The following is a 24,593-nucleotide window of genomic DNA, read 5'->3' on the forward strand; positions in this document are numbered from 1 at the left end:
TGGTCTGCTGTGTGTGTGTGTGTGTGAGAGAGAGAGAGAGAGAGAGAGAGAGAGAGAGTGTGTTTGTGTGTGTCAACTTATTAATGAATTATTAAAATGGCCAGTCAGTTTCCTTGCTGTTTTCCCCGACGCATCCATAATCATTAGTCTAGTTCTGCCGGTGCGGTGTTTTCTTATCCCCACCCCATTAAAACGTCGTATTCAGACGCTCGCCAGCGAGAGGTTGAGCGCGCGCGGTCCACTACAAAGCGAACATATGTTAATATATAATAAAGCAGTTTGCTGTTTGAGTTCAGCTTCGTGTAAACTCATGCCACGAGTCATTTTATCATACAAACATTATTACGTTGTGCTCGGAACATAAGCGTCTGTGGATTCCAAAATTGACATTTTTACCGTTTTTTAATCACTGGCATGGAAGAGATAGAAAGTTTCCTTATCATAACAAGCCTTATATTGTTTTATATAGTTTCTCCAAATGTGTAAAGGTGAGAACAGCTGATTCACACCTGGGGAGGGTGATTTGTTTGCATTTTAATGTGTCTGCTGTGTGTGTGTGTGTGTGTGTGTGTGTGTGTGTGTGTGTGAGAGAGGTCTTACATACTCATGAAAAGTCGTGGATTATTCACTGAAACATACTGTAGGCTCTGCTGAAAAACGTTAGGCACATCAGTCACTTTACCCCAAATAAAAATCTAAGTGGCTCTGGATAAGAGCGTCTACCAAATGCCTAAATGTAAAAGGAGGTAAAATGAATAAACCAAGATGCGTGTTTCTTAGCCCCACCACCGTACACACAGCGTATTCAGAGAAAAGCGCCCCTGCGGGAGGCTGTGCTCAGACCACTCAGCTCCTGCGGATTCTAAAATTGACATTGTTACCGTTTTTTAATCGCTGGAATGGAAGAGATAGAAAGTTTCCTCATCATAACATGCCTTGTATTGTTTTAATCACATATACACAACCCATGATTTTTATGTTATTTTAGAGATGGGAAATACAAATGAAATATTTTTTATTTTCATTTTCTATAAAATATTAACTTTCAATATTTTATAAAAAATACCAAAGAAAATTATTGTGTGTAGAGTGATTACAACCAATACAATTTATGTTCTGATAAAAAAAATCTTCATTTTTCTATTCCAGTAAAACAGTAATAATGTCAATTTTAGAATCTAGAATCCAGAAGAAAAAATTTGCAAAAATTTAAAAATTGATTTTTATGTGTAATTAGAAAAGCTACACGTGTAGGGTCTTGTGTCATCTTATATTTTGTGTTCTTTAAATTTGTAGTAGATTTATTAACTGAAATAAATGAAAATAAACGACCATAAAATTAAAACATTGTCAGATTAATGTGCAAAAACTATATAGTAAAACTCTATAAGCTACATAGCCTTTATAAGACTCTAATTTTATTTAGGTGTGCTCACAATGACGAAAATGATTGTGTATAGAGTGATTACAACCAATACAATTCATGTTATGATAATTATGATAAAGAAAATCTCCATTTCTTCTATTCCAGTAAAACAGTTATAATGTAAATTTTATAATTTAAAATCCAGAAGATAAAATTTGCAGAAATTTAAAAAGAAGCCTGAATCACTGCAGGTCTTCAAAATCCAGGTCTTAAAGTGGGGAGGGGTGCATTTCATTTATCTGAATGTATAGGTGAGAACAGCTGATTCACACCTGGGGAGGGTGAATAAATTGCATTTGAACGTTGCCTGCCATTGTTAAGCACACACAGTAACACTAACATCCCAGGACAAATAGGAATAAGAGCCCCTGATTAAACGGCATAGATATTATTAAATATTACAACAAAATTCCTTCGCGCTCGGGAAAACTTTATGCGTGTGAGAGGTGGAGATAAACAACAATGGCCCCTGTTTAGGGTGTCAGCAAATGAACCGAAACTCTGTGTATACGTGAATTATTAAAATGGTCAGGGTGAGTCTTCTTGCTGTTTTTCCCCCAACGCATTTTTTTAACTTTATGCCTGCAGCTGAGCGCTGATTAGATTACGAAGTAATCTGGGGTGAGAATGAAGTCATTTTATTGGTCGATGCCAGCCAATGAAGTGGGACTGTTTGATGCCGCCATTGCAATCCATCGACCACCACCACCGAAACAGCGTGAGCTGCTCTGTGTAGTCTGTGACATCATCGCGCACAAAACGTCCCACTTTATTGGCTGGCTCCAACCAATTAAACGACATTGCTGTGCTTTTACTGGTATATAAAATCCAGTAAAACTTAATGATATTTCATAAAAATATTTTCCAAGCACTTAAAAACAAAATAGCTGATACATATGCATACAAATGTTTGCATTGTGGCTGGCGTTGTTCATTGGTGATTTATCATCGACCAATAAAATTACTTCATTCCCACCCCAGCCCCGCCCCCGACTCTGCTCTCTCAAGTTCGCGTTTACAAGTGCACAAGTGAGTTTTGCTACAGGAATATCGCAAAATGAGTAGCAAAAGTCAGAGCGCTGGGATTTGAGGTTGTACTGCTACATCTGAGAGGTTGTGAGTGCTGACTTGTGGTTGTACAGTAAAACTGAAGTAAAGCGCAAAGATAAATGTGTAGTACACAATTGTGCCTGTCATTTTGTTTATATGAATGACACTTTACACATTTGTCACTATTAATTTGCAACTTTAAATTCAAAACACAAGTGTTCTGAGTATTGTCCATGTGTGCAAATCGATAAATTCAGCTTTTTACATCAGAGCTATGAGTATAAATTTCAACTTACAAATACAAATATTAATTTTACAAGTTCTCACATTCAAATTTGCAAGCTCTCGGGTGTTGCTACATCCTGATGGGGGAACCAACTTCGACACAGCACCGGTGTGTAAAGGGGCGGGGCTTGTGAAAGAGCATGACAGACAGGAGGCATCAGCACGTGAGAGAGACCTTACAGCGTGGGGAAAAAAAGCATAAATGACGATGGTTTGTGATGGAACGGTGACACACTTCTACCAGAGCAGGATAAAATTCTGTAGAATATCAATTAAGTTTAATAAATCCCTTAAAGCTCAGAGCAGTTTTAGGGGGTTTTGCATTACTGTGTTTTAATGGCTTAGCGATTGCGCAATATAGTGTCCGTCATATCCAGGCTATATAATAAAATAAACGTAATTTAATTTTGACCAACTACACACATGACTGAGCAAAAACTATGAAAAAAATAACATCCAATAGATTTTTTTGAAATAAATTGTAAATTACTATAAAATTTATTCTTCAACAAATACAATTAAAAAATATTTTGTTCCTGACGTCTCCACGCTTTATAGAAGACAAAGGATCCACATATTTTTCTGGGTGTTTCTATTTTAATATTCATATTATATACAAATATGTAAAAAATAATCAAAACAAGCTGTGTTTCCATGGTATTAGTGAAACGCATTACTGCGTAACAGTCTATTGTTTTGCAAATAGGCTCTCTTCGGTGCACACACACACACACACACACACACACACACACACACACACACACACACTTACTGTACACTTAAAAAAAAAAATTACACATCTTTCAAATAATTATAACTTTTTTTTAATGTGACATACCAGAACACACAACCTGTATGTTTTGCTTCATTTCTCCCTCTGTTAACACACACACAACCATTACACACATGGAACATAGTGAAACTGCAGATGTACAGAGTTCTATAGAAGTAGTGAAAATCTATTAAACATGCATCCTATTGAATTTTAGAGTTCAGTAAATTCTTCAAAATGTGTTAAGGAGGAGAAACTCCACTGAGCATCAGGATTTTCATTTTATTGCATCATTGACAATTTTCAAATAAGAGAACAAGTTTATATGAGACTTTGAAGCACTTAAATCTTATATTCTATTGAGATTCATTTTCTGATTAATTTTACTTTCTGCCTGTGGATGGTATAAACACATTTCAAATTATTTAATTTGTGAGCTCTTTGTGTTAGAGACATCTCACTGAGTGCTGATACAGTAGTGTTTGTGGTGAAAACCATGGCACATGCCAAGGAAAACCAGTAGTAGTGAGAACATGCATGTGTGGCCTTTTTAATTTTAGTTTTACTAAGAATATGAAGGACAGAGCATTTCCCCCAACTAGTATAGAAACATATCCAAAAAACCAGAAGAAGAATGTCCAGCCATTAGTTCATGACTTCAAGCTTAAGCGCACTTCGGTTATGCGACAGGATAATGATCTGAAACGCACCAGCAAGTCAACCCCTAAATGATAAAAAATAAAATAAAAAAAGTAAACCAAAAAAACATAAACCAATTCTGAATGAAGAATGGGCCAAGACTCATTGCCAGTTGTTGGCAGCAAGGGTGGCTCAACAGGTTATTGGGTTTAGGTAGCAATTACTTTTTCACATAGGGCCAGGCAGTTTTAGACAGCTTTGTCCACTTAATAAATTAAGTTTAAATTTAAAAGTTGCAATTTAATTTATTTAGGTTATCTTTCCGTATAATATTAAAATCTGTTTGATGATATCAATCATTTAAGTAAGCACAACTGATGACCTTTGAACTTCATAAAAAATGCATTAGGCAAATTTCTGACCCCATAGAAAAAGATTGGTAGTAAGGTTTTACATTTTATATTCAGCTGTTCAGCACTGATTAAATCTTGGTGTCTGATAATGAACAGAAGAACAGAACAGAAAAAAGGTGCTGTTGTCTGTAAAAAATACTTTTTATTTATGCAAATTTCAGACATCAAACTTAGAAAATACAAGCTTTGAATTCATTGTTAACTTCTGCATATAAATCTAAAATTGCATTTAATTTATAAAAATATTACTAAGCAATAATAAATAAAAAAGTAAATTAAAATGTTAAAAGGGTTATCAGTGGCCTTATACATTAAGAATAAGAAGTCATTATTTTGACATATTTTCGACTTTGTATACTTTATATAAAAGTAATATTTATAATACATAAAAACACAATAATGAAAGATACAGAATAATCACTATCATAAAATTACCATAATAAGATTTTGCTACGGGTAATCATTATTCAACGCTCTTTATACAGCATGTGTACAGACTTATATTTCTTTTGTTCCTGTAATACTTTATATACATTTTTATCTCATTACACATCTGAGCAGTTGAGGGTTAAGGGCCTTGCTCAAGGGCCCAACAGGGGCAACTTGGTGGTTGTGGGGTTTGAACCTGGGACCTTCCGAACCGTAGTCCAATGCCTTAACCACTAAGCTACGCCTGGTCCATGGCCCATGGTTAAAGAAGACAATAAACCAGAAACCAGAAAAAACAAAACAAGTTACATTATACACTAACAAACAAAAAACCTTACACACTAATATTTAATTGGACCACCTGTTTGCTTTGATTAGGGCATGCATTCGTTGTTGCATTGTTTCAATAAATGTATGCAACTTTACAGAATTTATTTTCTCTCCAAGATCTTCTACTGATATTGGGAGAGCTGGAGGGCTGCATAAAGCCATCTCCAGCACATCCAGATGTGCTGATTTTCAACGGGGTTAAGTGCTAAACACGGTGGTGGTCATTCAGAATATTTACGTTGTCAGCGTAAATTTTTTGGTCACATAGCGTTGCGGAACCTGGACCAGACCAACAGAAATAGACATGATGGGTGCATCACTTTATCTGCCTCTCTACTTACCTTGATGCACTCATCACTCTGCAACAGAGTAAATCTGGACTCATCAGTCCACATGACCAATGCTCTTCAGTTTACTCTTTATCATTCCTAATTTTTTCAGATTACCCTTACTGATATAGTAGGTGTGTTTTTTAAGGCTAAACAGCTGTTTCCAATCCCTTGATTTCTCTTTGCATTGTGTGTGTATAAATGCTCTTACATTTACTATTAAACACACATGTGAGGTTTACTGTTGTCTGTTGTATGATGTTAATTTAAAATAACATTTAAGTTATCTCTTGTCACAATCATTCAAAAATATTTTTCTGACCAGATTTCTTCTTTAAAGATGATGGTTCACCACTATCCTTTCAGATTTTAGTAATGCATTAATCCAATTTTAGTAGTTTTGGCAATCTCCTTTTTTTTTTTTTTTTTTTTTTTGATGCAGGACAATAATTTGATCCTTCTGAAACAAAGTATCTTTGCCACGACCACAGGATATGTCTTCAGACAAGGTTGATTTAGAAATGAGAAGCTCCTTGCTGCATCAGTTAGGATTAAATAACTCGTTGCCGGCTGAACCATACTTTATATTATAATCACTGCAGTAATTAACATATGGAAGCTTCTTAACTACTTACTTAAATCACCACTTAAAGTGGTATTTTTTATTTTATTTTTTTTTATTAAGGGATTTAGGTTCTTTTTAAATAATCCACCAATAGGTAAATAGTATGAGTAAATACATACAAAAATAAAGCATTATTAGTATCTCAGTGATAAATATTTCAGTCAATTTTAACTTAAAGAAAATTTAGGAAGCTAAACGTTGAAGATAATTCAGTTTTGAACTGAATAGCACTAGACTTTTTGTTTTGTTTTTGTAATTGAGATGAATAATAAAACCAGTGAACAGTTATCACTGCCAGTGTTTGGGTTATACTGATCCATGAAAACTGGCACATATTTAAAATCTCGACAAATACAAACATTTGAATTGAGCAAAAATACAAGCTTTCCAGAAACTACAATGTGCTTCATGATGTGTGTATTCACCATCTTCTTTGGCTGTTTTAGCAGTTCCTGTTTAAAGACTTTCTTCACAGACCTACACATAAATGACATTTTATATCATTTAGTTAGTAATGATTATGTTATTGAGTGCCAATTATCAAACATTCTTGTTCTGTGGAGTTCTGTGTAAATATTTGTTAGCTAAGATTAAAAATGCTTAATTAACATTGATTTTCCTTGTACTTACTGTATGTACAAATGTTGATAATTGACCTATAAAGTACAGAGTTGTTGTAATACCGAGCACTGAATATATTTTGAATCTGTGTTCGAAAATAAAATTTGGACCATAATTTAGTTAAATAATTAAAATAAATAAATGAATTAATAATAATAATAATAATAATAACTAGAGAGCAAAAAACTTCTGAAGAAATTTTAAGTGTGCCTCTGCGACGGCCGGGTCACTGCTAATGTGCGTGGACACCATCCAGTCACGGCCGTGATGTCACAGCAGAGGCCGACCTCAATGTTAAGTCTATGGGACTTTTTGGGGCCGTTTTTTGGGGGATTTTGGAAGACCAAAAGTCATAGCACACCATTCCCGAGCGAGCCACACAGAACGGTGTAACATACGTGTGGGTCGTCTCGAAACTGCGGGAAGAGAAACGCTGCAAAGTTTTAGTGATATAATAAATCAATTGCGCAATGATTTCTAGGGGAGAAGAATAATAAGTGTGCGCCGGCACACTTAATAATAATAAATCTAATTTGTACTTCAACAGGCCACTAGAGGACCACATTCACAGAGACATGTTTATACTTCTCATCCAACATAATTAAATTCGCTCCATCCGGATGGCGCGATTTATCCGGATGTTTTTTTTTTTGTTTGTTTTGTTTTTTGAATGACAAGCTGAAATAAAATAGGATTAACGAGGCTATTTTTAAAATGTAAGGAGTAGAAAGTACAGATAATTGTGTGAAAATGTAAGGAGTAGAAGTAAAAAGTTGGCTGAAAAATAATTACTCCAGTAAAGTATAGATACCCAAAATTTCTCTTTAAGTTAGGTAACAAAGTATTTGTACTTAGTTACTTGACACCTCTGCTGGAGAGAGTGTGTTTATGCAAAGCAGTGCTGCTGTGTATACTGTTTGAGCTCATCTCACCTTTATCTGTGTTCTACTTCAGGTCTGAATACACAGTGTCAGCTCCCTCACTGCTTTTTCCTAGTGGACAACAGTCACTGATTTAGTATTTAGTAAGATAAACACTATCCTTTTACCTTACACTTTCACAACAACAAAACATTTTAGTTTTAGTTACTGAATATTTCAGAGCAGGTATTGAATACTTTGCTTTAACATGAATTCCTGGCAAATAATTAAACGGTGTAAAGGGATAAACGAAATATTTTAAAGGGATAAAGGGATAAATGAATTTTAACTGCCATGCATAAACAAAACAACAACAAAAAAGCCTCACCTTGTTTTTTCTTTGGTTTCTTTAGTTTTTTCTGATCAATTTGAGCATAAGTCACATCACTCGGTCCAGCTGCAGCATCTATGTACATATAAAAGATTACAGCCACAGCCTTGCTCTATCATAGATCATGTTTGTGTTACAATCCTGTAGCAAACCTCTAAAATCACAGGCTACAACACAATTCTGAACCATTGACAGCTACCTGTCTAACTTTCCCAGAAATATAACATGAACAAATGTTTCAGATAAGTGTTATATTGTGAATGCCTAATCTTGAGGATTTGTGTGATTTATCACTCCCCTTGTAACCACGCCCTTTTATGTTATATAATTTAAAAGCATTTGCTGCAAGTTAAAATATAGGACATCAAGGCCAACTGAAGATGTACTGTACATTTCTTAGTCTCTAGAAGAGCATCTGCCATGTCACTAAATATATTGTCCTGTAAATATAATGTAAATACATTTGTTTCTATAAACAGTATTGTTGTCTGGATGCTCATTAGTTCATTGTACCTTTATCTGTGTTCTGCTTCAGTTCTGAATACACAATGTCATCTCTCTCACTGCTCTTTCCTAGTGGGGAACAATCACTTAGTTAGCATTCATTAAGATGAAACACACCATTCTATTAACACCTTAAACTTTCATAACTAAAGTCTATTTACATTTCTTTTTCATTTTAGAAATGAGTAATTTGTAGCAGTTACTGAATACTTTGCTTTGAGTTTGATATTTGGCAAAGAAGCAAACGTTTTAAAGAGTTAAAAATTTTAAACAGTGGACATTTTTCACTGCACAAGTTAAAAGAATTTTATCCCACCTTGTTTTTTCTTTGACTTTTTTTGAATTTTCAGTTCAATATCAGCATAAGTCACATGATTCGGTTCAGTGGCAGTGTCTATGATAAATAAAGACAAAACATTTCCCCATTCTTTATGTGTGATCACAAACTTTTTGTATTATGCTGTATGTGCGTGATGTTGTCCACTAGCTCCTCTCCCCTGCACTTCCTTATGAATCACTGATGTAAGCGTTCTGTATTGGTTTTCAAGCTGTCTATCTACTGTATGAGATGTTACTGAAACATTGCAGGTGTGTGAATAAGGTTCTGAGCGAAGTATACAGTACCTTCTGGGTTTTACTCTTTATAGATTACATCATCTGTAGTTAATTACATAATATTGTTAAGCTGGTTAATGTACAGTATTACCAATTCATACACATGACCTAAATACAGTAGATGATTTCATAAAAAATCTTTTTATTAATTTAGTAATTTAGCATTGTGAAGTAACACACTTAACCTTCTGATCTACATTTCATCCTCAAATTATTGCTGTTGCTGCAAACACTTTAAAAACACTTTATTTAAGGTTTATTAATCAACTATTTATAACCAGGTAACATGTAGTTTAATAAATAAAAAAGCTAAATCTTAACATCAAATGTAGGTATTTTGTAGAGTCTGCTAGAGAATCTCCCTTTTTTTTTTTTTTTTTTTTATAAATATGGCCAAGAAACATCTACAGTACCTTGAGTGATGGCCATTTAAATAACACAGCAGATGAAACTACCTATTACCTTAGTCTATCTTGTCTTATAACAATAGCTCTTATTCTGTAGGTATAGTTTCTCTCATTCACTTATCTTCTATATCGGTTTATCCTGTATTCAGGGTCGGGGGGGGGGGGGGGCCTGGAGCCTATCCCAGGAGGCTTAGGGCATGAGGCGGGGTACACCCTGTACAAGGTGCCAATCCATCGCAGGGCACACACACATACTCACACACCACGGGTAATTTTGGATGCCAATTAGCCTAACCTGCATATCTTTAAACTGTGGAAGGAAACCAGAGTACCAGGAGGAAACCCACCAAGCACGGGGAGAACATGCAAACTCCATGCACACAGAGACGGGAATCAAGCCTGGACCCTGGAGGTGCAAGGCGACAGTGCTAACTCCAGTACTACACCACCGTGCCGCCCAGGTATAATAACTAATTTAAGTAAAACTCTTAAAGGTCCCACACATCCCACTTTTTCATTAAATGTTAATATGATCTTTAGGGTCCTAATGAAAAGATTGTATTATACGTTAATTAAAAATTCAAAAGGATTGTGTAAAAAAACACTTCTTTTACCTGGTAAAAACTAGCTCTGTTCTAGGCAACCTGTTTCAGTACATGCTAATTTAAATGCTCATGACCTCTGCTGAGCCCGCCCCCCAGTTCTGTGGGGCGTATCTTCACAACACACGTGGGGTATAGCCACGGAAGTGTAGTCCAGTGCGGGCAATGCTTTGGACTGCATTACCCACAAAACGCAGTGCTTTGTGGGTAATGCAGTCCAAACTGGAAAACGCTAGAATATAGAGCCTGAGCCTGTTTAGTACGGAACCTACGCAGAAGTTTGTAATATCGCCTGACAACGCAAAAATTTAAAGAATGGACATGCATTGACTCGATTTGTCTTTCTCATCACTGCATGGACATGAATTAACGGGCTGTTACGCTGCCGCAAGCAACAACAACATAAAGCGGAGAAGCTTACTGAGAGAGATATGGACGCGATGTGTTTACATGACTTCTTAATCTTTGACAGACACCGTTATAAACCTTCTAACGTAACAAAGGTAAGCATAATATAGTTTTCCGACTACATACACAGTTTGCAACTAGACAATCACCTTAATGCATTGTTTATTATAAACGGGCGATTAGGGATTATATAGAGACGGATGTACATAGAGAAGAAGCCATAACCATGTTCTATGAGAGTATAAGTTAACTTACACTCCGCATTCATCGTGATTATTAGAAAAGGCGATCTGCAAAGAGTCATAGAAAAATAAATTACTCACTGAGCCTGGTGAAGGTGAAGCAGGAACACGAAGCGTTAGTACAGATCCATTTTTAGGAGCAGCTTCCTAGTAAAACCTGCTTTATATTGACCCGCGTTTATAAAGCAGTCTGGTGAAAAATTATTAGTGCATACATGAACGCATTTAGGTAAATCGGCGGGGACGTTAGCTTCAAAAACTAAATTCAGCCACTGCGTCCTCAGTGGCTCATATACCTAACCCTAGGTAGGTACCCTAGGTCACTAACCCTAGGTAGTGAATGACGACTGCTGTGTTCGCTATTACACCCAACAACTGTACACAACACACGCTTAGGCGCCATTTTGCTCCAGCGGCGAAAAACAATGGCCGACAGCTTCTTCTCACTTGGGGCGGGTCTTTGCTAAAACACCAGTGTCAATCAACTAGTGTAGGAGCGGCCTCTTGTGGTGTGGCGTCACATCGACAGGCATTTGCGATTGGCCTGATTTCAGAAGGGGCATGTTATTGTAATAAATAAAAAGAAAACCACTGGGCAACTCTTTATCATCGTAGAGTGGTTGTGTACGCACTCTCCTAACACACAGTTCACAGCTCCTTCCTCTCTTGCTCTTGACGAAGGCGGTCGCATCTGCTCTCCCTCCCTTATCTCTCCCCGCTTGCTTCTCTTGTCTGTCTTGTGAATACTATTCAGAGACTCTCCTCGTCTTGCTCTTGAAAATAAAAAAAAAAGGAATATGGATTTGATCAAGCGGTCTCTGAATGCAATTGACACGATCTTCTCCACGAGAAATGTGGGTTCTGGGGAACCTACTTGTCCTGCTGAGACGTTTGCTGCTGGATACACGATGGACGGTTGGGAGAAGTGGCACATTGTGTGCCTGGCCGCACTGTCTCTGGAGGATGTTGAAGATATCTACCTATTCGGAACGCTGATAACTGGGATTCTGCTCATTAGATTAGGTGGGATACTTGGATATCGAAAATTCTTAAAAGCAGTCAGTCTCAACCCCAAGAAACTGGCTGGCTGGAAAATAGTGGTGACGAGAGCTGTCAGTATTCAGACTGTGGTTCTGGACCGCAAATTGGATAACATCTTGGTGAGACTAGCAGCTATGCAACGTGATTTGGACAGACCTGGAGACCAGTGATGGACATTAAATATCTGTGAAATTGGCAGATATTGATCGAAACCTGGAAAATATGTTTTTCTTTTTCGGCTGCCCTCTTTCTTTCCAGCTACTGCATTTCAAGGCCATGGCTGGAGACATAACTAACTCCCCGAAGACCAAGATAACGAGACGCTCTGGAATCCTCCTCCCTTTCCTATCCCCTGTACCCTCATCGTTGCAATGTTTATGTCTTGTGATTACATGTTTTTCTGTGCTTGTTGCTGAGGTATTTTTTGTACCCCTGATCGCACACTGCCCTTTTCGAAGGACAGTCTGGGAGGGGATTTTTTACCCTCGTTATCCTAATGTATCTTATTCCTTATTTTCTATGATAGCGCCGGTTAGGTGGCTGCCGTCGCGACTCTGTGGTCGCAAAAATCATTTCGCTGCATATTGTACTCTGTATGATTGTGCATGTGACAAATAAACTTGAACTTGAACTTCAGTCCAAACAGCTTAAAAAAGTGCATGTAGGCCTGTATGACCCCTTTAAATAACTTGAAGAAGATGCAAGATGATTATTTGTATTATTTCCAAGCCAGAGACCTTACCTTGCATATTTAACTTACATATTTAACTAAGCATATTATAATTGCATATTTAACTTACATATTTGCATAAGACAAATCACCCAAAATGTGATTTAATACCTTATTAAATCACATTTTGGGTGATTTGTCTTATGCATATTCCTGGTTTAATAAGCTCCACTTTGCTACCAAGTTAAATACTGAATCATGTCCGGTTGCTGAGATATGGCCAGTGTAAGTTTGTTTTTAAAGAAGGCCTTGTAAAAAACAGAGAAATCCCATATTTAGAATATTTAGTTGTCAATTCCGTGATGTACAGTGGTGTGAAAAACTATTTGCCCCCTTCCTGATTTCTTATTCTTTTGCATGTTTGTCACACAAAATGTTTCTGATCATCAAACACATTTAACTATTAGTCAAAGATAACTCAAGTAAACACAAAATGCAGTTTTTAAATGATGGTTTTTATTATTTAGGGAGAAAAGAAATCCAACCCTACATGGCCCTGTGTGAAAAATTGATTGCCCCCCTTGTTAAAAAATAACTTAACTGTGGTTTATCACACCTGAGTTCAATTGCTGTAGTCACCCCCAGGCCTGATTACTGCCACACCTGTTTCAATCAAGAAATCACTTAAATAGGAGCTACCTGACACAGAGAAGTAAACCAAAAGCACCTCAAAAGCTAGACATCATGCCAAGATCCAAAGAAATTCAGGAACAAATAAGAACAAAAGTAATTTAGGTCTATCATTCTGGTAAAGGTTATAAAGCCATTTCTAAAGCTTTGGGACTCCAGCGAACCACAGTGAGAGCCATTATCCACAAATGGCAAAAACATGGAACAGTGGTAAACCTTCCCAGGAGTGGCCGGGAGACCAAAATTACCCCAAGAGCGCAGAGACAACTCATCCGAGAGGCCACAAAAGACCCCAGGACAACATCTAAAGAACTGCAGGCCTCACTTTCCTCAATTAAGGTCAGTGTTCATGACTCCACCATAAGAAAGAGACTGGGCAAAAACGGCCTGCATGGCAGATTTCCAAGGCGCAAACCACTTTTAAGCAAAAAGAACATTAAGGCTCGTCTCAATTTTGCTAAAAAACATCTCAATGATTGCCAAGACTTTTGGGAAAAAATACCTTGTGGACTGACGAGACAAAAGTTGAACTTTTTGGAAGGTGCGTGTCCCGTTACATCTGGCGTAAAAGTAACACAGCATTTTAGAAAAAGAACATCATACCAACAGTAAAATATGGTGGTGGTAGTGTGATGGTCTGGGGTTGTTTTGCTGCTTCAGGACCTGGAAGGCTTGCTGTGATAGATGGAACCATGAATTCTACTGTCTACCAAAAAATCCTGAAGGAGAATGTCCGGCCATCTGTTCGTCAACTCAAGCTGAAGTGATCTTGGGTGCTGCAGCAGGACAATGACCCAAAACACACCAGCAAATCCACCTCTAAATGGCTGAAGAAAAACAAAATGAAGACTTTGGAGTGGCCTAGTGAAAGTCCTGACCTGAATCCTATTGAGATGTTGTGGCATGACCTTAAAAAGGCGGTTCATGCTAGAAAACCCCCAAATAAAGCTGAATTACAACAAAAAGATGAGTGGGTCAAAATTCCTCCAGAGCGCTGTAAAAGACTCGTTGCAAGTTATCGCAAACGCTTGATTGCAGTTATTGGTGCTAAGGGTGGCCCAACTAGTTATTAGGTTCAGGGGGCAATTACTTTTTCCCACAGGGCAATGTAGGTTTGGATTTTTTTTCTCCCTAAATAATAAAAACCATCATTTAAAAACTGCATTTTGTGTTTACTCGTATTATTTTTGACTAATAGTTGTGTTTGATGATCAGAAACATTTTGTGTGACAAACATGCAAAAGAATAAGAAATCAGGAAGGGGGCAAATAGTTTTTCACACCACTGTAGTAAGAAAAATGGAAAACCTCAGTCTCGTTTTGACACTTATTTATTTATGATCCTTCTTTCCCCTTCACTTTAAATACTGGCTTACTCCCAAACTAACCAAATTACTGCCATGTTCATTAATAAACCAGATAAAAAGTCATAAAAGAAATATATTTGTATTTTCTATAGAGACACCACTCCTTACTTCTTTTAGATCATTTGATGTGCAAAGGACACTGTATCTCTGCTGGGCTGCTGGTAAACCTGTCATTTATGATCAGGCATTATTATGACACACAGTTTGAAAAACCCCACAGGCAGCCGCATTTCATGCAGAATTATTATCAGAGTAAACTGAGAAAACTTTGTTTGTCTATAATGTTTATAATGAAAAACTGTATAATACTACTACTTTGTTGTTGTTGTTTTAGTTGTTTTTTTTTTTTGTTTGTTTTGTTCCCCCTGTGCAGTGTATGGTGTGACATTCACAGTGTTCCTAAAATGTTCATATCAGTTTGCTGTTATATCACATTGTCTTTCTCATTGCAATATTTCATGCTGAAATTCATTTAAATCAAAACCCAAAACAATTAAAAATAAAAGATTTGACATTATTTTTATGCAACAGTCTTACCATCCTGTTTCTTTTCTCCAGTGCCAACCTGTGAGTAGATCAGATTACTGGTTCCAGCTACAGAATCATCTAGAACAAAATTGGTACAAAAGCTCTTGTAATGTTATGTTGTAAATGTTATCTCATATTTAGCCATAAAAATGTCTATAGACTATACCTGTGGTCCTAATGTGAGTATTTTCGTAGACATTATCACCATCTTTTAAATAGAAAAACAAAAAGACACTTTAGAGAGATGATTAGTGCCCCAAAACAAACCTGGTGTATTTATAGTTAATACAGACTGACCTGCAGCCAGACTGGTGTCCTGATTTATAGTAGAAGGAGTCTGACATTCTGCACCTTCTCAACAGAGTAAATCAGTGATAGTTAAGTGATAAAAGTTAAAACATTGCCAAAAAAAACAAAGTATTATATAAAATAACAAATGACATCTGTCTATGAGGGAATTATTGTTCTCTGGTCAGAAAGACCTGATCATCAGACCTTTTTTCTTCTTGTAGCGAAGCAGCAGCATCAGTAAGATCATTAAGATGACAAACATTAAGAACAAACTCAGTCCTATAATCACACCAGTGGATCGTGAAGATGAAACTAGGGAAAGAAGGGAACACATTAAATCTCATTAAATCACTAAAAAATGAAAGATTATTGTTACAAATCTAATTCAAGTAAGAAGATGTGGTTTTCTCACGTGGTTTCCTCACCTCTGACTGAAACCCAGCTTTTCGGTGACTCTCCTCTCTCTGGGTGTGTACAGTGGTAGAAACCTTCATCTGACTTTGAGACATTACTGATGGTCATCTCTCCTGTAGTCTGCTTCTGGAGAACTGAATTATCTTTATAGAAATCAGCACCAGAGTCTGAAATCTTTGTGTTGCGATATAAACAGCGTAAAGTCAGAGGATTTCCCTCAGTTACAGGATGGACAGGACTCTCCAGGATCACATCACCATCTGTAGGAAAGAGAAAGACAAGAATGAAAACCCAGAGTGTCTCAAATAAAAAAAAAAACACAATTCTTACATACAGGATTTTATTGATCTGTTCTATATGACATTATTGTATTAACAGCCAGCAATATTTTTTAACAAAGGTTGTGGAAGATGGGACAATGAAGTCCAAAATAATGATATTTGATCTATATATAATGCTAAGCTAAATAAATTGTCTGGACATTTATATGAGACACCTGTGCAGAAATTTAATATTTAATGTTGTTTGTTGCCTTTTTGTTGTTTCCTAATGATACTCTTCATGTACCTACTGTATATGTTGGCCAGAGCTAACATATAGCTCTGTAAGTTACTGTAAGTTACACATTTCACTGGCTTGTTTTAGCTCAAAATCAATGTCCACAAAAACTTACTGTTTTCCATTTATGGAGCTAGATAAAGTAACATTGCTGTTTACTGATGTAAGCAGGGATTATTTATTTATTGTTTGTTTGTTAATGTTTGTTTCATGCTGTTGAGAACATCGGGTGATAAGTTCCATTGTTTTTGTATCATTGGTAGTTTTACAGGGTAGGGTGTTGAAGGGACAACAAAGCCATTACTATTTAAGCAAAATAAATTACAGTCAAATTTGGAAATGTGAAATATGAAATAGTTGAGAATAAAGTAAAATAGTAAACATTCATTTAATTGTTGTGATAAGGGGCAAAAGGAAAATAAGTTGTAGTCAGCTGAACAAAATAGGAATTTACAACAATAGTAAAGTAAAGCAGTCAGTACTTAGAAACAAGAAGTCATATATATATTTTTTTAAAGTCAATGATATAAAAACCGAGGACATAAATATGAAGAAAATACTTAGAAAACTAAACACTAATAAAAGACACACACACACACACACACACACACACACACACTGCTGAAGTTAAAAGCTACCTTGTAATCGTTCTCTGTCTTAGGACAGTGGGGACAAGGCACTGTGAAATGCTAATAATAAAGAGTAGGATTTACATCAGCTTTCATTTTTATTTGGTAACACCTCAAAAATGCCTTTGAGGTGTGTCTGTAACTTTACCACTGCATATTAATACTGAAGACATTGAAATGATGACAGAAAAAATATGGAATTATGCAGTTAACAATTTTTTTTTAATTGCCCAGAATACGTTGCATATTTTTGATTCATTAAATAACTGATGCCAGTTGTTGTTGTTGTCTTAATAGGCTATTGACTCTGTACTTATCCTCTTCTCTGCAGAATAAAACTAATTATTCAAAGCACATTCAGAAGGCAAGAAATGTCACACTCTTGACAAGGCACACCTGTAAACTGAAAACCATATTCTGGGTTGTTTACCACTTTTTTGCTTATTACATAATTCCATGCATGTGCTTTCATAGTTTGGATGTCTTCAGTATTAATGTACAATGTTCAGACAGTGAAAAAAATGGACTTAGTGCAGAATAAGCACAAGAGTAACAACTATGTTTATTTCTCTTCATAATAATCTGCTACACTAATGCACTTTTCCCACTAGAACTTAGATACCATCATGTAGAAAGCTCTCTAAGTACAGTACACTGGAGTAATAATCAGACTTCTTTACAACGTTTGCACCATTCAACCACCCCATTGTATAATTCACAGACTCTAACTTCCCTTCACCAACATTCACTAATATTCTTTTTTGCCATTTAAAGAATACAAATAATAAATGTAGTTTATATTTTAAAGCTATTTTCTGAGATTATGAAAGAACAGTTTTAATTATGCAGTGTGACTCAGATAGAAATAAAACTGAGGACTACAGGAGCTGAAAAGACTAATGTAATTGCTCATTTAGTTATTTTGTATTAAACAGCTTAATTGTATTAAACTACTACTGATGTGATGATGATGATAAAAGACTCACTGTGCACTGTGATGTTGAGAGAATTACTGCGTCCTCCAGATTCAGACTGACACCAGTAAACTCCAGTGTGTGATGTAGAGAGGGAGCTGATGTTACATGTAGATCCTGAAACTGATGAACAATTGAACACTGTCTCATTGTGTGTGTGTCCTCTCACTGTCCATCCAGTAGAGTCTCTCTGGTCCTCACAGCTCAGTGAGAGAGAGTCAGCAGTAAAGTGTTGAGTTCTGCTGGGACTGATGATCAGAGACACTGGAGGAGATCCAACTGGCAATAATTTTATTAAGATTATTATTTTTACATTCGTATTAATATTATATTACTATTTATTAAAATTTAAAAGTAAAATAAAATGTTAATATTAGAAACTAAGAACAATAGTAGATTAAACTCTACATAGAGCATAAAAGATACAAGCAATAACAATAATTAAGTGATTTAAATTTTCACCAAGGCTAAATAACAAAAAACTTGAACGTATATTTCTTACTTTTCATTGCACAGTCTACATGCATGCAAAATCTTACATCTTACATTCCTATATTCTTTCATAGACATGTTTACATGAAGGCTAATATTTTATAAATACTGCTAGTAAAAGCTGATCGGAATAAAAGGCATCATGTACAGTACTGTGCAAAAGTCTAAGGCACCCTGTGTTTTTAGTACAAACTGTAATAGTTTTTTTATTATTATTTTATGACCTTAATTAGATATATTTTTATCTTTATTATTATTAAGTCAATATAAAAAACATCTCGGGTTACTTTGCTGTAACCCTGTTCCCTGAAAAGGCGGGAACGAGATGCTGCGTGAAAACGCTATGGGAACATCTTGTCATGTTGCCGGTTGTGAAGCATGTGTGTACCAAACACGCCAAATTTTTGGCTTTTATAACCTCGGTCAGGTGACGTCATCTGATAGGACGCACCTGCAGGTTATAAATAGGAGTGAACCGGAAACATTCCTCAGATTGATTTGTCTGAACGGACGTCCGGTCACATAGGCAGTGCGGCATTGGGACGCAGCATCTCGTTCCCGCCTTTTCAGGGAACAGGGTTACGGCAAAGTAACCCGGGACGTTCCCTTTCAAAGGCTACACTCGATGCTGCGTGAAAACGCTATGGGAACGAGAGTGCCAACGCCGCCGCACTGCAAGTGTCTGGACTCCAAGGTTGTGTAGCGTGTGCGCACAAGGCCGAGAAGGTCTCAGAACTATGTCTGGGTAGCTGACTCGAGGACCCGTGGGCCCGGAGTAGCATGAACATCCAAACTATAAATGTAATAAATGTGTGCGGAGAGGACAACCCTCCGTGTCACACACTTGCTGCAGGGGAATACCTCTTGCTACTGCAATAGATGAGGCGATCCCCCTGGTTGAATGAGCCCTGATTCCTAGAGGCGAAGTGAGCCCACACGCCTCATAGGAGAGGGCAATAGCCCAGTGTAGTGGGGGCCACCCCCCGTTGCGGCCCCAGACCATGTAAAAGCTGCTTTGACTTACGCCACTAGCTGATGCGGTGGACGTAAATCTGAAGAGCACGTACTGGACACAGTAAGTGATGTCTCTCCTGCTCTGAAGCTGTAAAGGCGGAGGACAGAAGGCTTCAAAACAATAGGATGCATGTTGGCAAATGTGTGCGGAGAGGACCAACCCTCCGCGTCACATACTTGCTGCAAGGGAATACCTCTTGCTAATGCAATTGATGAGGCGATTCCCCTGGTTGAATGAGCCCTGATTCCTAGAGGCGAAGTGAGCCCACGCGCCTTATAGGAGAGGGCAATAGCTGTCCAATCCTCTTAGAGAGGTAACACCATTTAGAAAAAACATCTTAAGGGTCAGAAACCTGAGGCGCTGACTCTAGTGGTTCAACAAGGGGCACAAGCCAGAGGACAAATTTTTTCTGCAGAAACTCCAGCACTGAAACAATTCGGCAGTGGACTGGGTCTACCTGCTTCGTCATGCACCAACTTTCAAATACATTCTATTTGAGGGGAGGCAGTCCTAGTACTTAGAATAGTCTTAATTATGCTGGCTGGAAGACCAGCTTGACTTAGAGTCAGAAAGTAGTAAAGGGGACATTTGCTGATCTTGCGAGGCAAAGAGGTCCACCTACGCTACATAAAATTTTCCCAGAATGTAAATCGCCCTGAGGGACAGGAATCTGGTGCGCTAGCTATTTAGCGGCGCGAGCACAGTCCGCCCTGGCGATTAATATATGAGACTGCCATAGTGTTGTCCACCCGCACTAGGACATGGTAGTCTCAACTGCTAAAGGAAGTGCTTTAGGGCCTGAAATAGAGCCATGATTTTGAGGCAATTGATGTGCCGCGCAAAAAGATGGCCTCTCCAGCTCCCTTGGGCTGAATGGTCATTTAAGACCGCACCCCTGCCCATGAGGGAAGCGTCTGTCGTTAGCATCTGCGACGACAAGACGAACTTAGAGTGGGACCCAGAGTCAGAAACCGGGGTCTGAACCACATAGGAAGGGTACGAAGCACCTGGCGCGTAGCCCTTATTGGGGATTGGCCCTAGAGTAAAATCCCCTGGTTCTTAGCCACAACTGAAATGCTCTCATGTGCAGAAGGTCCAAAGGTGTCACCGTGGATACAGCTGCCATGAGAGCTAAGATCTCTAAAAGTGATGGTCACTTTCTGGTCTAGCTTGATTTCCTTGACGGTGTTGAGAATGGATTCGACATGAGCGGGAGACAGCTGTGCCCGCTTACGCTCAAATTCCATGTGACACCCAAAAATGTTGTCCTCTAAACAGGAAAGAGCATGCTTTCATGGCATTGGATCTCAATCCTAGGAAACAAAGATTAGCTAGAACGACATGCTGATGTCGAAGCGCTAGCTACTGAGACTGGGCCAGCCAGTTATGTAATTCAATACGGATGCTCTGGAGTCGTAAGAGCCAGAACTACATCCATGTATTTTGTGTATGTGCGGGTGAAAAAGCTAGACCAAATGGAAGGACCCGATATTGGTAAGCTTCGCCCCCGAAAGCGAACCTCAGGAACCTCCTGTGTTGTGGCAATATTTCCATTGATTTATTTTTAGATAGCGGTAAAGCCCGCAAAATCTAAAAAATTGGACGCAGCCCCCGTTCCTCTTGCACTTTCTGGTTTCATGGAAGTGGAGACCACGCCATTGAAACGCGGAGGGTGATGTGAGAACTGAATCCTGTAGTTTCTCTGTACAGTGCTTAGTGCCCAAGGAGATATACTTGGCAGTAGCTTCCACGCTGCCAGTTTCTCAGAAAGGGGCAAAGCTCAGCGGCTTGGTTAAACGGGGGGGATGTTAGATGTTCGGCATCCTGAAACACGGCAGGAAAAACCCGAAGAACTAACATTTTATTGGAGACTGGAGTTGCCCGAAACACCAGTGGTGGCGGAGCAAGAACACCAACCTCCTGGGGGTGCCAGGGAGAACACTTCATTCTTTAAAAGGAATTCTGCATGCCTCTCCCCATTGGGGGGCCACCCCCCACGGTCCTGGGCACATGAACCTCAGGGCTTCTTTGTGAAGACAATATGCCAGTCTGACCTCTTTTGAGGCGGATTGCGTGACGCACCCCAATCTTGCGAGGGGGTGCCCAGCTCAAAAACACTCTCCTTGTGTGTTTCATGCCTCGCAACAGTCAGACCCGGTCGAGACTGGGTGGCCGACAGTCCCGACTCTTGAGCAAGGCGGGGAAGGAATTTCCCGAAGGCCTGTTATATAACTTCGCCTCATGAACCTAGTGGCGACCGAGTTAACGACATCGCCAAGTAGGCCGGGAGGCGAGATGGGGCATCGAGGAGGAATACACGATCCTTCTCCTTAATGCCCCTGAGATTCAACCACAAGTGCCTCTCCGCGGAGACCATAGCAGCCATAAAACGGCCGATAGCACAAGCTGTCTGCTTTGTTGCACGAAGAGACAAGTCTGTGGCCCGGCGTAAACCCAATACGCCTTACCTTGCAGAGCCCCGCCAGTACTCAAGTCTCTCAGCAGGTCAGCCTGGTAGGCGTGCAAAACCGCCATGGTGTGCAAAGCGCCAACCTGACCTGCTGCCTGAAAAGCTTTTCCCTCCAGGGAAGATAAAAAGTCTACACAGCTTGAAAGGAAGTAATAGCTTTTCAGGAAGGATGATGTCCCAGAAGAGAGATAGCCTGGAAGCGTCTCTTCTATCTGGGTGTCATTATATAACTCCGCGTTTTTACCTCAATTATATTTAAATAAATAAATAAGTTGATGGCAGGAAAACACGGGATGAATACAGCTTACTCCATGAAAGGGTTAACTCATATGGAGATTGCTAAGAAAAGGGGAGAGAGCGTCGTTGAGGCTATTATTTTTTTTATTTTGATTATTTTTAAGTGCTTAGAGGCTATTACCATCTCCGCGGAAGCAAGAGAGGATGTTTATCCTTGCCCATTCACAAGAAGCGCAGTGCGCGCTTGCGATCGGACAGAGGGATTTCTCGATCCGATGAGAACGCGAAAAAAAGGAGTTTTAAATCCGTATCTCACTGCTCTGCCGGATGCACGAGTTTAAGCCCCAGGAATGCGCGGTGGCTCGGAATGCGAGGCGCACGCGTAGCACTTAATCGAAGCAGTAAAGTGTAGAGATCGCCCTCCGATATGGATTATACACACGGAGGGACATCTCGTTTAAACTCTGCCATTATTGGTGAGTTAAACACTTATTTTGCTGGTTAGACACACACGCTCACAACTAGGTGAAGACAAGAATCTGAGGAATGTTTCCGGTTCACTCCTATTTATAACCTGCAGGTGTGTCCTATCAGATGACGTCACCTGACCGAGGTTATAAAAGCCAAAAATTTGGCGTGTTTGGTACACACATGCTTCACAACCGGCAACATGACAAGATGTTCCCATAGTGTTTTCACGCAGCATCGAGTGTAGCCTTTGAAAGGGAACATCAGTATTTCACCACAAAATTAAAAGTTACAGAAAAATATTTGTATGCTAGAAAATTAAGCAGGATACTATATAAGTAATAGATACTATATAAGTGACCGCTATTAGACAAAAAAAACTAAATAGAAAAAATACAAAATAGAAGCTGCTGGGTTTTGCCTGGAAAAACAAGCAGGAGCAACAGTTCAGCAGGATGATCAGTAAAACTTAGTCACTCATTTCCTTATAAAACTACACAAATTGTACCTGAGAATAAAGCATCCTTAAATCATTGTCACACCAAATACTGACTATTTATCTATTGAACTGTCTGTTCAATAGTTAAATATTAGCCATGTAAACACTTGATATGATTGTTTCTCTATTGGTGGAATAAAGAAATATATTTTCCTGCATGTTTGGCCCAGGTGGGTGGGGGAGTAACATTTGGTGACTTAGGTTTCCAAGAGAGACCTAGGGTGAAGAATTGGATTACCTTTTATATGTAGGATTTAACCAATCATAGATGATACTGTATTCTAGTAATTAATTATATGGCAGAAGGTGGATTTCTTTTAAAAAAGGTGGGAGACTGACCCCAACGTTAAACACTATTTTTTCTACTCAGTGCTTCAGTCTCGCTAACTGTTTAAATACAACTTACAGTGTGTTACTACCAAACACTATTGTTTTGTCCAGTGCAGTCATGTACTCACCAGTAACATTTACCCAGAGTGCATCACTGTCGTTTGTGTAGTAGACTGGGTTTCCTCTTCCGGCTCTGCACCTGTACTGACCTCCATCAGAGACACTAACTAAACTGATAAAGTAGTGAAATGATTCAGTCTCAGTCTCGTTACTCTGTGTGGGTGTGACCCAGTAAAACTTCCATCCAGCAGACTGCAGCTTCAGTGTACAGCTCAAAGTCACTGAGTTTCCTGTCAGTGCAGCTCCTTTATGGTCTGACGTGAGCTCAGGTTGAGGTTTCTCTGTTTTAAATGAGACACACAGTTTAGTGTAATTGTAGTATTATTACTGCAGTAATTAGTTTTACAAAAAATACACATCCATACACTTTCCCACATATGGGAGAGTTACGGTGTGAAGAAGACCCAAAGAAGCGTACCACCCAGACTGTTGCATGCCTAGAGTGAAGCATGGGGGTGGATCAGTGGTGCTTTGGGCTGCAATATCAAGGCATTCCCTAGGCCCCATACTTGTGCTAGATGGGTGTGTCACTGCCAAGGACTACCAAACCATTTTGGAGGACCACATGCACCCAATGGTTCAAACATTATATCCTGAAGGCGGTGCCATGTAACAGGATAATAATGCACCAATACACACAGCAAGACTGGTGACTGAGTAGTTTGATGAACATGAAAGTAAAATTGAACAGCTCTTATGGCCTGCACAGTCACCAGATCTAAATATTATTGAGCCACTTTGGGGTGTTTTGGAGGACCGAGTCAGGAAACGTTTTCCTCCACCAGCATCATGTGACCTGACCACTATTCTGCAAGAAAAATGGCTCAAAATCCCTCTGGCCGCTGTGCAGGAC

General features: G+C 38.6%; 1 protein-coding gene across 1 annotated transcript in view; it reads right to left on the reverse strand.

Moving 5' to 3' along the window:
* Positions 1-24,593, reverse strand: part of LOC128520578 (titin-like) — a 200,846-nt gene that overhangs the window by 138,475 nt on the left and 37,778 nt on the right. The window contains exon 6 of the mRNA XM_053494878.1: positions 23,749-24,021. Within this exon, the coding sequence (XP_053350853.1) occupies positions 23,749-24,021 (273 nt within the window). The remainder of the gene's footprint in view (positions 1-23,748; positions 24,022-24,593) is intronic.

The sequence above is a fragment of the Clarias gariepinus genome, chromosome 1 (genome assembly GCF_024256425.1).
Source record: "Clarias gariepinus isolate MV-2021 ecotype Netherlands chromosome 1, CGAR_prim_01v2, whole genome shotgun sequence".
NCBI classification, from domain to species: Eukaryota; Metazoa; Chordata; class Actinopteri; order Siluriformes; family Clariidae; genus Clarias; species Clarias gariepinus.